Here is a 14478-nt window from a genome sequence, read left to right on the forward strand (position 1 = left end):
TGCAGAGTAGAGGAAAAGAAAATGAAAAATGTGAAATGAAAGAATTACCATAGTATGCTTCTTTAAAGAACATATGTTACACAAAAAGAAGATGGAAAAGAAACAAAACCATATAGTAGGTAAAGATCCTTTTAATTATTCAGGACAAACACTTTTAAGCAATTCTTCAAGCTCACAACTCATTTCAATACCATCTTCCTTAATTCTCAGTCTCATATCGTCTGTTGTTCTGTTGGCAGCTGCATAAGTGCGAAGCAATGAACTATAGACATCACTACTAAGGCAATTTACCTTCTTCAGAAACTTGTAGAAATCCTCAGCACCATCAACATCTTTTTCTTCAACAAAATACTCGAGAAAATTACTTATGGTTTCATATTTTGGTCGCCATTTGTTTTCCTTTATCCAAGAGGCAATTATAACACCAAAAGATCTAACTAGCTCATTATAACACAACAATCAACAATGCCTTATCAATATCGCAAAATATTTGGGGTCGGCTATAAAAATCTCATATACGTATTTACATACCACTATATTCAGGGCATTCATTTCAATACCGGCCAACAATTTGTCTTAAGAGTTAATACAAGCTTCTTTCTTCTTGATATTTTTGCATCTTATACAGGAACTGGTTAAGCCTGAAAACATGCCTTGTTCTTCGGAAAGGATAGGAATGGGGAAGAAATAATGAGTCATTGACAAGAGGTTGGCGACTACAGATTGAGAATCCTTTTCCCTTGCTTCTCACCATATCATAAAAATTGTCATTTCTAAACTTAAATGTTCCAATTCCAAAACTATAGCAATCAATCATCTACCTCAATCCCGAATTAGTTAAAATCGGCTATATGAATCATCTATATCCATTCTACTTCATTTGGACTCATTTGACTCTAATCCTAAACAATTCATCCCTAAACTCCACACAAGTCTGTCAACCACAATATATTATTTACAGAAATCTCACCTTTTAGTTTACTTATTACCATTATCTCCTATAAGTTTTAAAAATCTCCAAAATTCCTCATTTTCACGCATCAGATTAGTGTATCTCACGCATCAGATTAATGTATCAGCACATCAGATTAATGTATCATGTATAAAATATAATGTATCTTACTTAACGATTAATGTATCTCGCGCATCAGATTAATGTATCAACGCTTATATTATTGTATCTGTTTGAGGGATTTCTGTAATTATAAACTTTAAAGGAATAGATTGTAATTTTGCCTTAAAAGTATGTGATTTCTGTAATTTGCCCCATTCGTAATGTAAACTATATACATTCCATTTTACCATCTCATTCCATTCTATTACTAATAAAGTAAACTTGGTGAGCTAAATGATCAAGAGATTTCAGAGGGTAAACTATACCATACCTCAAGAGCATGCTGGTATCTTTTATATTTGCGGAGCTCCTTGATGCATTTTTCCAGTTCATACTTCTTCACAACTCTGCCTTCTCTCGTATACGCATTTATTGTTTCAGTAACCGACCCTTTTGTGGCTCCTAAAGCCGACAGTCTCCGGTAGAGCCTCGAATCTCTTCCACTCTGCTTCGCCGCCGTGAAACATAGTCTTCTTAGGTTCAGTCGGGTCTCGTTTGAGATATACAAATGCATATGTATAATATACAATTATCTAACCGATATACATATACAATTCACCTTTCTCCCACCTCTCTGCCTCTCTCGCTCGCCTCTCTCCTCCCTCTCCCAACTTCGCTCGCCTCTTTCCTCCTTCTCCCAATCTCGCTTGCCATATATACAAATGCATATGTATAATATACAATTATCTAACCGATATACATATACAATTCACCTCTCTCCCACTCTCTGTCCTCTCTCTCCCAGTATCGCTCGCCTCTCTCCTCCCTATAACATGTAGCTACGAAGTGTAATTATCAAACTATAACTATGGAGAGTAATTATGTTATTTTTGAGTGGCTATATGTGAAAGTTCCTCAATATTATATATATATATATATACACACACAATATGTCGATTTAATTATTTCTTCAAATTCTTTCGAACAAAATCAATTATTGTTATTTTTAAAAATATATAAAATCAAACAACACCAAATCCAAGTACACTCGTAGTTTAATTGATTTATTTTAATTATTTAATTTAAATTAATTTTTATCCGAATCGTGAACACCCATTGCACAAATAAAGATAGAAAATTTTACACAAATCTAATAGTGTTAAGAGTTGATTACATCTTATCTATACTCTTTTCCAAATCACAAAAGTCCCTTAAAATTGGTGGAATTTGGATACATCCCAAAATGTCCCAATACATCACGTCTCGGGTACATCACTCAACATTTCAATACATTGTGTCTCGATTTTGGATACATCACTCAACGTCCCAATACATCGCATAAAGTGATATATCCTATCGATACATCACAAATCTCATAGTGTCAAGAGCTAGTTACATCTTATCCATATATTGGACCGATACATCACAAATCTCATAGTCATGTTAAGAGCTAATTACATCTTATTCCTACTCTTTTTAAATCACAAAAATCTCTTAAATTTTGTGGAATTAAGATACATCCCAAAACGTCTTGATATATCGCATCCCGGTTTCAGATATATCCTTCAACGTTTTGATACACCACATCTCGATACATCACTCAACGTCTCAAGATGTGTCTCGATACATCGCGTAAAAATGAGTAGGAAATTTTCTAATTCTTTTCAAATAATAGAAAATTTTAAAAGATATAATAAAATAAGTTGCGTATTTAGATAATATTTTCGTAAAGATACCCATCTTATGGTTGTGGGCAAATCACCTATGTTGGTTGATTAGACAGATATAGGGCCGGGGAGGCACAACTTGAATGGGCCAACTCTCTAAGTTGACTTTTGGGCCTACCCACATTAATTTCAGGTTCCCTTTCTTCTTGGGTGATCCCTATGGAGTCCCCTGCCAAATAATTTCAGATTTTTTACACTCTGTATCCCACAAATGTTCCTATTTTTGGGTGGAGTTTAATTTTTAACTTGAGTGAGTTTAACCTGCCTGCCGGCAAGAAAAGGAAGGATGGATTTTTCCGTCGAGTGGAAGTCTCTTTGGCCAATATGTTCATCCTATTCTCCACCACTTCTACTCTCAAATTCACACGAAGAATCCTCTTCGAAACGCCGCCGTATTGATAGTCCAATTGAACCTTTGATTTTCAGACCATGTGAAGAAACGGTGACGCTACTCCTTCGTTCGCCATTGTTATCAACTCGGCTTCCTCCTCCGGTTCCTGACCTCTCTTTGTCAAGATTCCTTCAAACTTCAAGTGGTATGCTTTTTTCTGCCGCTTCTTCAATTGCTACAGAGTTTACTCAACAGGTTTCTGACTCAATTCACAACTTTAATTCAATCCAGTTTCTTCCTCTTCCTAATGTTGGTGAAAATAGCAAACCCAATTCAATTATAGGAATTTCTCCAACTGGGGAGAATTATGACCAAGTTGGGTTATTTATGCTCTGTTCTGAAGACACCCAATTTGTGGCTAAGAAATTCAAGAATGCTACATCTTTTTTAGTGCATAATCACAAGCTGAATTTTAGAATTTTGAGGTTATTAGTGAACCCAGTTAGTGAAATTGATGATTCTTGTTCTTCTAGTTATATTACTTTTGGGTATTTATTGGTTTGTACTTTGTATTCTGTTCATTGGTATAGCGTAAAGATAGGGGTTAAAGGAGATGAAAATGTTATGTTAGATTATGTGGGTAGTGCTGATAGAAACTTGTTTAAGGGTGGGACTGTTTCTCATGCTTGTTGGAGCCCACATTTGAGAGAAGAGTGTGTGGTGATGTTGAAAAATGGGGATTTGTTTTTGTTTGATATGGGTTCTTGCGGAAAGAGTCAGGCTTTCTGTGCTTCTGATGTATTGCAAGGCAAGAAATTGCAAGTTCTGTGGGATAAGTTGGATAGAGATGAACAGTGGGTAACCTGTGAATTTAGCTGGCATCCAAGGATTTTGATTGTTGCAAATTCAAGGGCTGTATTTTTGGTGGATTTGAGGTCAGACAAGTGCAAAGTCTGCACCTTGCTAAATATTGAGGCACTGTCGTCGGATAGAACTGATAGATTTCTTGCACTTTCTAGAGTGGAGGCTGACGCCTTCTGTTTTACTGCTGTTTCTGGACGCTTCCTTCTTCTTTGTGATGTGCGGAAGCCATTGATGCCATTGTTGCGGTGGGTACATGGTCTGAATAATCCAGCTTACGTGACTGTTTTGAGATTGTCTGACCTGAGGCGACGTACTAGAGATGATAAATGGGCTTGGGCTACTGAATCAGGGCGTTGCATTTTGGTAGGATCATTCTGGGACTGTGAATTTGCTCTATTCTGCTATGGGCCAGACAGCAATCACAGCCATAAATTTTCAGAAATTTCGAGGCTCAGTAAATCAGTGTATGCTTGGGGGAGACCTTCAGGCCTCTCACTATCTGGTCGTGATTGTTGTCGTGAAAGTTGTCTTATGAGAGCATATTTCTCTGAAGATATTCTTCCTGATTGGATTGATTGGAGGCAAAAGAAAGTCATTGTTTTGGGGTTTGGTATTCTCAACAATGGCCTTTCTATCCAATCAGATGATACTGATAGCTCTGCTAGCTTTTTCCTTGTGAGGTTAATGTCCTGTGGTAGTTTAGAAGCTCAGAGATACACTGCAGCATGGGACTCTGAGGAAAAGTCAGAAGCACCTTATGGAGGAAATTCTCTGTGTTCTGAAAATAACCTTCTATATGATATGGGTGTTGAAGAATTGGAATTGAAAAAGAACCACATCTACCTGGGCCTTGACTTTCTTAAAGAGTATCTGAATGGAAAACTACCTAAATTCATTAGTAGGAAATACATAGAGAATCTAAAGGATTCTGAAGAAAACCGGTCAGAGTTCCACCAGCAAATATGTCAGAAGCTTCAAGAATGTGGCGTCACAATACTAAAATCATCTCTAACTGTTTCTGATGTAATCAAAGGTATCAGCTTGCCAGCAAGCATTTATGAGATTGCACTAGAAAGCATTAGCACCAGTTTGCCTAATAATCTTCTGGGGTTCACTTTCTCTGCCTTCTTTAGATTCCCTGAATTTCCCCTGAAACCGAAGAAACGTTCTCTAGAATTTTCTGACATTTTCGACAAACTATATCCATTGCCTTTTCCCTTGCATAAATGTTGTATTGATGAGACACCAGAAGAAGTTCAGTCTTGCCGTTCTTCTGCTACCGTTCTTCCTCCTCCTTTTCTGGTAGCTCTTAATAACCTTCGAATTGCAGAAAGAGATATATTGCCACTTGATGCTGAGTTGAGGCTTCAGAGTGATAAAGTTATGAAGGTGGCCCGTGAAATCGGTTTGTCACACTCTGATAATGAGCCTGATGATGGCTATTCAGTTTCTCTTGATGCAGATACTGAGTGCCCTAGCGATTGGATGGAAAAAATGAGGCCTCTCTGTTTACATGAACCTGTGGCATTCTCAGACTGTTATATCTCAAAATTGGATTTGGGAGTAGAACCTGATAAAAGATTTACAACCTTCATCTATAAAAAACACGAAGAACCTATCTCAAATGCCAGCAAAGAGATGACAGGAGTGGAGTTGTTTGATGAGGGGTGTCCCGTAGAGCTCAAATTCAATGATAGTCTCGCAATGCTGGGGGTAAATGAGCTGCAAACTTTTAGATTGTTGAAACAAAAGGATTTAGGTTTTCAGAAAAAATTTCAGCTGTATCAAGAGTATTTAACTGGATGTCATAAGTGATGACAAGGTCCCGAGTTTTCCTATTTACTTCCTCTTAATTACTTTGCTATTTTATTTGAAAGAGGATTGTTTCGGTGAAGTACTGTTAGGGGTATCCAGTGTTCTCCAAGAAATACTACTTTCAAACTGGAAGAGTTTCTTCACTTGTAACGATCTTGATCTTCGCTCAAACTGGAATTCTGAATTGTCACCATGAAGCAGCTCACTGGAGTTGCGATTCCAACACCGATACCCATGTTCAAGCCCACTTCAACCCAGGAAGAATAACCCTTGATGGACAAGTTGATGACTGGAAAGATATTGATGGTTCTGCATTTTCTGTTTTACCTGCTTTAGACCCAGATGCAGATAAGGCATACAATGGTGGGAAAATGACCGTCAAGGTACTTGTCAACTCATTTTGGAAGAAAAGATTCAGTTTTTTTTGAACTTTGGATTCTTGTTGGAATTGCCCTTTTGTGAAATAGCCTCGAAAAGACTAAATTTTTGTCTTAAATACTTTTGATTTTTTGTTGAATTTCCCTGAAATCCGGATGAAATGGATAAGTTAGAAATGATTCATATGGCTCTACCCGATCGATTAGCCTGTGATTGAAGCATAGTTGATTGATTGCATTTACTTATTGACAGTGGCGAAGTCAGAAATTTTGTTAAGGATGTTCAAAAATTAATGTATAGACATATATACTTTGTATAATTTTCTATATATATTGCAATTTTTCGACGAAGGTATTCAACTGTAAGTGGCTACGCCACTGCTTATTGATTGTATTTACTAGGATGAGTTTGAGCACAAGATGTTTTTGTCCTTTTGCGCAGGTGTCACATGATGGCAAAGATGTTTTCTTCATGTTGCAAGTAGATGGGGATTATACATATTCTGAAGGATATGGATTTTTCAAATGTTAGGACAAAGTGACCTTCATGCTTTATGACAATTTGTATTTCCTGCTTAATTAGGAAGGAAAAAAGGATATAAGTAGATATTCAAAGAAATGTCATGTTCGATTAAAAATTGTGAATGAGCTTAGTTTAGAGGTAGATTCTTGATTTTATGACATTTTTATGTTAACCATTAACTCGCAACATCCTCCTTTATCAAGGCTTAGGAATGGTAATGTGAAGCTCGCATAGAGTTTGGGATTGTTATAGTTGATCGGTCTATTGATTGATTGATTAGTTTAGAGGTGGAGACTCTTCAATTAAGTAGTAACATCAAATAAATTTGGTCAGACAGAAAGGGTAACAAGTTACTTGGGCAAGAGGCTGTATTTCCATGTCATTCAGTTATTTAATATGCTTAAGTTGATCTAAAACATTAGCAGTTTGATCAATTATGGGAAACAACATTAGTTGGGTAAAGGTTTGAGTTGACTGGAATAACAAAAGCTCATTTGTGCATTCTTACCTTCTTCACCATCATCTGTACAGTTAATTTGACTGTAGGAATGCTTGTGATATTTAGTTGTTGCTTCTCAAACAATGTCTGACATCTCTTTCCTTGTTTGAGACCCTTAATTCTCACATTTTTATCGCTCACTTTCAGATACAGTAACAAGACAGCATCAGTTGCTTTTATGTTCCAAATTGGTGAAAATGCATCTTATCATAGAGTAAGTGGCTCCAACACCTATTCTTTCTCTTTTCTTTCCTTCCTTTCTTTATCCTACTTCTTCCTGTTAAATATCATGAACTGCTTTTGGAATAACATCTGAGAAGTTCTTCTACTTCATAACTTCAAGATGGGAGGGTGTGAAGAAGAACCTGATACTTGCACGAGCAAGTCATGCAAGTGCCATGAAGTTGACCTTATGCGTTTCTCAATAGGAAAGGCAATTCCTGGAAGACTCTATGGAGGGAACCTGCTAGATAACAGTGAGGGAAATGGAGGCGACAGGTAATCAAACTGGTTCTGCACTCTTTCTTGCAAATCACAACAATTTTTGTGCCATTAAATTAGTAAAGAAGTACTAATTCGTTTCTGTTGGCACACTAGGACAGGTTTGGTCATTTGGTTGATCTGTATTGTTGGAACCCACACTGTCGTTTTTTGGATGGCTATGGTCCATCAGGTATGATTTGGAGATTTTTTTTCTAAATACGTTTTTTCTTTGAGAAGCTTCAAGATTGGTCTCATGTGTGTATAATTGGATGGTAGATAGTATAGCTAATAGTTGCTTCTTTGTTTTCCAATCAGTAGCATGGATAATAGTGTAGTGATATCATTGCATTCTATTGTACTGAGACACAGAAACGAATGTAGAACTGCAAAAGACTCGTCAAGTAGCAAGGAAGTTGTTTATATGCATATTACCTATTTGTTATCATGATGTGCAACATTTTAACTTGGATTGAGATATAGAACTTGTATTGCCAGGATTAGATTTTATTTATTTATTTTGTGTTTGTGTGTCTTTCCATTTATATTAGATTTGTGAATTGTATCATTTTAAAACTAATTCTGCATAAAACTCTCCCGTCTCCACATTTTAAGGGAACTGCTGTCAACAGTGTATATGTTGGTCCTTCCTTCACTGAGTGTCACTGGATCTACTTTCCACGAGGAAATAAAATTGCATTATGTCAGTCATTATTTTCAACAACCTGCAAAATTTGTCTGAGTAAACTTGACTGGGATGTAAGATAATTCTCCTGTACAAGAGGGAAATTTTGTCTGAAATGTCTTGTTGGAAATACCATTTTAGTATCCAAACTGTGGAGTGTGGAATTATATTGCCTATTTATGTTTCAACCGATTTTTCTGTTTTTCCCTCTGGTCTGCCTATTGACTTCTCCTTGTATAACAGTAAATGATACTACTGCACATAATGATTGGAAAGGAACATGGTGGCACAGTAGCTTGACTCACTCAGGTAAATAGCGATATGGCTTCTAATCCCTGAACATTTGTCCTTTTCTCACTTGAGTATATTTTACTTTTTCTTCTGTAGTAAAACAAAATTAGGAGGAATTAAGCTGCATTCTTATCTAGCCTATAGCAAGTGGTATAAATATATTAGGAAGCCTTCTCAATTTTTGATGAATCTAGAAGTTTCAAAAGTTACATACAGGTATAGGACAATTGTGAAACCGTTGTGGTTGGAAGTGCAAAAACAAATTGGCTCATAGAATAGAACAATAGTTATCTTATTTAGTCTGAAACTCAGAAGGGTTTATAGGCAGATTATTCTGAGTGAAAAGTGAAATATAACCTACTCCACTTCAGTAACAGTCTTAAAGACTGAAAGCGATGAGCAAGCTTCACCAACTTTCTGCGGATCAATTGGTTGTTTGATTTCATTGATCTAAGAAATTGACCCTGTAATGGATCTTCTTTTGTTGCACGACCTTCCTTTTCTTTTTCTTCCAGATTCTCAACCGAACTTCCACAGACACCTTTTTGGATTTTGAAATGATATCAGTTATGTCTCGTGTGGGATGTCTTAATGTCCTTGTTATGCACCTTGTTAAAATGCTTTTCTGTGTGGGATGTCTTAATGTCCTTGTTATTCACCTTGTTGAAATGTTTTTCTTTCAAATCTCTGGTTTGTTTCTTTTTTTACATATATTTTTATCCACATAGATCTACTATACAAAGTGCTGGTTTACAAATATGTTAGGGCCTCATTGCAGAAGATGATAAATTGAACAACAAAACAAACCTTTACTATTTGATTGAAGCTGGACACTGGATTACCCGACCTGCTTAGGCATCATATGCTGCAAGTCAAATGGAAAACATTGGTAAGAACCAGGAGTAATTTTCCAAATCATATGTAAAGTAAGGTGGTCAACCTCGTCTCTTTTTGACATCTTCAATCATCAGGGTGCCAGACTTACAGAATGGTGCATTTGGGGGGTCTATGTAGAGCATGACTAAACTTTCCCAGGAGTCATCTGTCAATTAGATTCTTTTTGTGCTCCTACGTTGTGGAAGTCTTAGTAAAGTTCTGTCTTTCTCAACCATGCTAATCAATGGATACGAGCAAGACTCATTACACCTTTTCTGCATTTTGAAGATAGTATAGCTGAATGACTGTGAAGATTATCTGTCGTAACCAGTAGAGATCTGTCATACCACAGAAGACTAGTTTAGGTTCCGGTGAGATAGAATGCTCTTTCCAACCTAGGTCTCCGTGACTACACTAACTAGAAAATAAGAGGTATTTATAGGTCTAACTGTAATGATGTCCAAATATTCACAGTTGTCATACAGTAGCCACTTTCCGGAAGGCCGTATTTAGAGTTAGGAATCTTTACAGGACTCCCTCAGTTACCAAAAGATTTAGCATCAGGACTGAGCTTCTGTATCCTTAACTTTGTGCATACACCAGCACCATGCTGTTTTCAGTCATTAAAATCTCTTAGGTAAAGAAAGAGATTAGAGGAAGATAATCTTGTGTTGCAGGCAGTGACCTTGGTTGTGTTCTATACCTCTATGTTGGACCACTGTGGCTTCTCATTGTGGAGGCTGTTGACATGTCATGAAAAAATGTTAGGAAGCCTATGAAGCAAAATCTTTATTATTGTTTGATAGTTAGTGTCTTAAAATTCTTGTCGTTTACTACTTTTGTTCCAACATCTAATACCTGTTGAAACAGGTTTTATTAAGGATGACAGCCCATATTCGTCCAGCAACCAATCGGGTGCGTATTATTTTGAATTTTCCAGGCCGCTGAGAACAATGGATTGCCTTCAACAGGTAACAAAGTGTTAATGCAACATTAGTAATTGGATGAAATTCTGTTACAGTTGAAATTCCCTCTGGCAGTAGACTTTAGAGTAGTTCATTCTTTCTGTTTATACGCATTTCTTATTTACACAACTTAAACCTGCAAGAACAGAGTGTTGGCCTTTCGGGGTGGGGGAGGGTGCAAAGAACTTAAGACAAAATGTTGTCATTTGTCAACCCCATTTTCCTTTTGTCTGCCAAATCAGCCCTTTAATTTCTACTGAGGTTTAGTTGATTGATTTTGAGGGGTGTGGATTTTTCGCAGGATGCTCAGTTCACAATTGGCAAAGCAAGTAAGATGTCTGTGGCATTTTGGTACCCCATGGATGGAAAACCGTGGCACGGGTCTGGTCATTTTTCAATTAGCTGCAATTGGATACTGCTGGATATCTTGCCAGATAGTTCTGAGCTCACCAAGGTGCCACAGCGAAGTTCTTGGGATGCTGCTACAGTATTCTCCCTTCTCTTCAGCAGTGGCTTTTTGTATATCCATCTTTGTTGGGCATAGAGTCTCGAGAACCAAGAACATCCCTTTTACACCCATGAGCAATCTTTAAAACTGGGACAGGTTTCTGCAGACAACTTTTTTGCTTTCGAGTTGACGTTGATTAGATCATTCTTGATTCTAGTTCTGTTTTGTGATAAAATAAAGAACTTTACACTTGGATTTTGCAGTTTCTTTCTCTTCTGTGTTGGAGTAGCATCAAAATTCAAAACTATATTGCTATGTCACTAACTGACTATACATTTCAAGATGCAAAAGTGTAAATCATGCAACTTGGAAAGGTTCCTTTGAGAACTATGTGAACCATATGAGTCATATCAACTTCAATCCCAATACTAATTTTCTGCATATATTAAAGTCTATGTCATTACTCATTCCAAGCCAAGGCAGATCCAGGATTGAAGTTTATGAGTTCCTACAATAATCTGAAATTAATTTCTAATGATAATCGGGTTCAAAATCAAATATTTATAAGTTTTTAGTGGAGAAAAAGTTACTGAGCTCTTGAGAATCTGTACCTGAAGAGTTGGATTCCCCCTGATTCAGTTCTTTAAATTTCGCCCTTATGACCGAATATGCAGAGTAGAGGAAAAGAAAATGAAAAATGTGAAATGAAAGAATTACCATAGTATGCTTCTTTAAAGAACATATGTTACACAAAAAGAAGATGGAAAAGAAACAAAACCATATAGTAGGTAAAGATCCTTTTAATTATTCAGGACAAACACTTTTAAGCAATTCTTCAAGCTCACAACTCATTTCAATACCATCTTCCTTAATTCTCAGTCTCATATCGTCTGTTGTTCTGTTGGCAGCTGCATAAGTGCGAAGCAATGAACTATAAACATCACTACTAAGGCAATTTACCTTCTTCAGAAACTTGTAGAAATCCTCAGCACCATCAACATCTTTTTCTTCAACAAAATACTCGAGAAAATTACTTATGGTTTCATATTTTGGTCGCCATTTGTTTTCCTTTATCCGAGAGGCAATTGCTTCCATGCACTGTTGAGCAAAATTGATTTGACGCTTCCTCAAATAGAAAAGCATGAACATTTCCCAAGCCAAGAAGAAAGGTCCTTGTGATCTCTTCAAAGCACTATGGAAGACTTTCTCTGCATTGTTTAACATGTCATGTCTCAGATAAGCTCCAATGACATTATTTGCCAGCCTCATATCATAAGTAGAGCAGCTTGATTCCCATTCCTCGTAGTATTTCTTTAAACCATCCATGTCGTTATGCTTACTAAGGGACTGAAGCATGACAAGATAACTAGAATTGGTTAGATCCAAGGAACTCTTTAGAGAACCCCAAATACGATAAACCTCACCTAGATTAGATATTCTGGCGTGCAAACTAATCAAATAGTGGTAAGCCTGACGATTACGAGGTCCCATCTCTTCCTCAAGCTTCTTTAGAGCTAACTCAGCTTTTTCGTTATGCCCAGCCTTAACATAGGCAACAGCCAAGTTACTATATGTAGTCCAATCACACTCCTTTGCATTCTCCTGTTTTAGCTCTTCGAAGACCCTTTCCACTCCTTCTATATCATCTAAACAAGAATAGCTATTCATCCAGATATTATATGAAAATGTGCATAGCGGAACCTTTCTGCTCTTCATTTCCTGTACCAAAGGGGCAACTTTTTCTGGTTGCCCTAGTCTCATATATAACGACATAAGATTGTTGAATGCCAATGATTTATTTGTGAACTTCAATTGATCCATTTTCTCAAAGAAGGATAACGCCTTGTCTGCCATTTTTTCAACACAGTAGCAATTCAAGAGTGCTCCATAAGTGCTTTGATTCTGCATGGAGGGTGAGAGGCCGCCAAAGTATTTTTCAGCTGCAGTTATTCCTTGAACTTTTGCTATGAGATCCAATCGTACTCCATAATCACCATACGAAAAGTTTATACCTCTTTTCTCCATCCACTCCATTATCTGCAACAATAAATAGGAATATCAACTCATGATATTCAAAATCATTTTATGTGGATATACTCCATCTAGATGGCATAACGAAACAATGTCTGCATAAACATATTCTTGGCGAACAGTTGATAGAAAAATACAATACAGTTGCAGCTGGAAAAATATCTCCTCTCTGGAGCGTAACTCCAAAAGATCTAACTAGCTCATTATAACACAACAATCAACAATGCCTTATCAATATCGCAAACTATTTGGGGTCGGCTATAAAAATCTCATATACGTATTCACATACCACTATATTCAGGGCATTCATTCCAATACCGGCCAACAATTTGTCTTGAGAGTTAATACAAGCTTGTTTCTTCTTGATATTTTTACATCTTATACAGGAACTGGTTAAGCCTGAAAGCATGCCTTGTACTACGGAAAGGATAGGAATGGGAAGATATAGTGAGCCAATAACAAGAGCTTGGCAACTACAGATTGAAAACCCTTTTCACTATACGGTAAAAGTTGTCATTCTAAATTTAAATGTTCCAATTCCAAAACTATAGCAATCAATCATCATATGAATCATCTATATCCTAAACAATTCGTCCCTAAACTCCACACAAGTCTGTCAATCACAGTATTATCAGCAATGTAAACTATATACATTCCATTTTACCAGCTCATTTCATTCTATTCCTAATAAAGTAAACTTGGTAAGCTAAATGATCAAGAGATTTCAGAGGGTATAGTATACTATACCTCAAGAGCATGCTGGTATCTTTTATATTTGCGAAGCTCCTTGATGCATTTTTCCAGTTCATACTTCTTCACAACTCTGCCTTCTCTCGTATACGCATTTATTGTTTCAGTAACCGACCCTTTTGTGGCTCCTAAAGCCGACAATCTCCGGTAGAGCCTCGAATCTCTTCCACTCTGCTCCGCCGCCGTGAAACATAGTCTTCTGAGGTTCAGTCGGGTCTCGTTTGAAATCTGACGGGTCAAATTCCGGATCATTTTGGCCCGATAACTTTCTCAAGTATAACCTCCAGCTCGCATTCGCAAGGGTTTTGTACTAGGGTTTAAGCATTCTCTTTCTTTTCTTTCCAATTTCACTCAAATATCTCCTCCTTATTTTTTAACTAATAAAGTTTTAGTTTACTTTCAAGTTTCAAGTATATTAAAAGAATATTATAAATATTTAGTAATTTTATATTTTTGAGAATTTGAGTATTATTAAAAGTAATTAGTATGTGATGTTAAGGATACAACTAAAGTTAATTGTCAATCTCAATCTTAAATTTTTTTAAATGGTAATTACTTGGAATAATTCTTTAAAACTAAAATGCCTATCAAATTTAAAACGGAGGGAGTAATTTATTTTAGATGATTATTACTTGGTGCTACTTCTTCAAAATACACCAAAAATTAATATAAATATTTCACCGTAAAGTCATATTAATTGATATATAATCTTAGGTCTTGAGAATAAAATATTATTGAAAAATATTATATGTGATGAGTGAC

General features: G+C 36.5%; 3 protein-coding genes across 3 annotated transcripts; 2 read left to right on the forward strand and 1 right to left on the reverse strand.

The window, feature by feature from the left end:
• The first annotated feature begins 2929 nt into the window (after positions 1–2929).
• Positions 2930–5896, forward strand: LOC107057673 (uncharacterized). Its single transcript, XM_015309494.1, has one exon. It carries the CDS (start codon positions 3068–3070, stop codon positions 5789–5791), a length of 2724 nt encoding a protein of 907 aa, XP_015164980.1. The 5' UTR covers positions 2930–3067; the 3' UTR covers positions 5792–5896.
• Positions 5791–11378, forward strand: LOC102593579 (uncharacterized). The gene is made up of 9 exons (XM_015309474.1): positions 5791–5805; positions 5881–6174; positions 6611–6678; positions 7338–7404; positions 7534–7688; positions 7793–7863; positions 8599–8664; positions 10393–10493; positions 10789–11378. Exons 1-9 carry the CDS (start codon positions 5791–5793, stop codon positions 11029–11031), a joined length of 1080 nt encoding a protein of 359 aa, XP_015164960.1. The 3' UTR covers positions 11032–11378.
• A 262-nt stretch (positions 11379–11640) lies between these two features.
• Positions 11641–14082, reverse strand: LOC102596329 (pentatricopeptide repeat-containing protein At1g02370, mitochondrial). The gene is made up of 2 exons (XM_006349114.2): positions 13714–14082; positions 11641–12972 (listed from the first exon to the last, which is right to left on the reverse strand). The coding sequence occupies exons 1-2, from the start codon at positions 13966–13968 to the stop codon at positions 11740–11742; spliced, it is 1488 nt and encodes a 495-aa protein (XP_006349176.1). The 5' UTR covers positions 13969–14082; the 3' UTR covers positions 11641–11739.
• Between the last annotated feature and the right edge of the window lie 396 nt (positions 14083–14478).

This window comes from Solanum tuberosum, unplaced genomic scaffold (genome assembly GCF_000226075.1).
Source record: "Solanum tuberosum cultivar DM 1-3 516 R44 unplaced genomic scaffold, SolTub_3.0 scf00104, whole genome shotgun sequence".
NCBI lineage: Eukaryota > Viridiplantae > Streptophyta > Magnoliopsida > Solanales > Solanaceae > Solanum > Solanum tuberosum.

Excerpts from the sequence above, each read along its gene's own strand:
- LOC107057673 (XM_015309494.1), top strand. The coding sequence starts at position 3,068 with ATGGATTTTTCCGTCGAGTGGAAGTCTCTTTGGCCAATATGTTCATCC.
- LOC102593579 (XM_015309474.1), top strand. Across the intron at positions 7,689-7,792 it reads GAGGGAAATGGAGGCGACAG|GTTTGGTCATTTGGTTGATC; the intron begins GTAATCAAACTG and ends ACACTAGGACAG. Across the intron at positions 10,494-10,788 it reads CAATGGATTGCCTTCAACAG|GATGCTCAGTTCACAATTGG; the intron begins GTAACAAAGTGT and ends GATTTTTCGCAG.
- LOC102596329 (XM_006349114.2), bottom strand. The coding sequence starts at position 13,968 with ATGATCCGGAATTTGACCCGTCAGATTTCAAACGAGACCCGACTGAAC. Across the intron at positions 12,973-13,713 it reads GATACCAGCATGCTCTTGAG|ATAATGGAGTGGATGGAGAA; the intron begins GTATAGTATACT and ends TTATTGTTGCAG.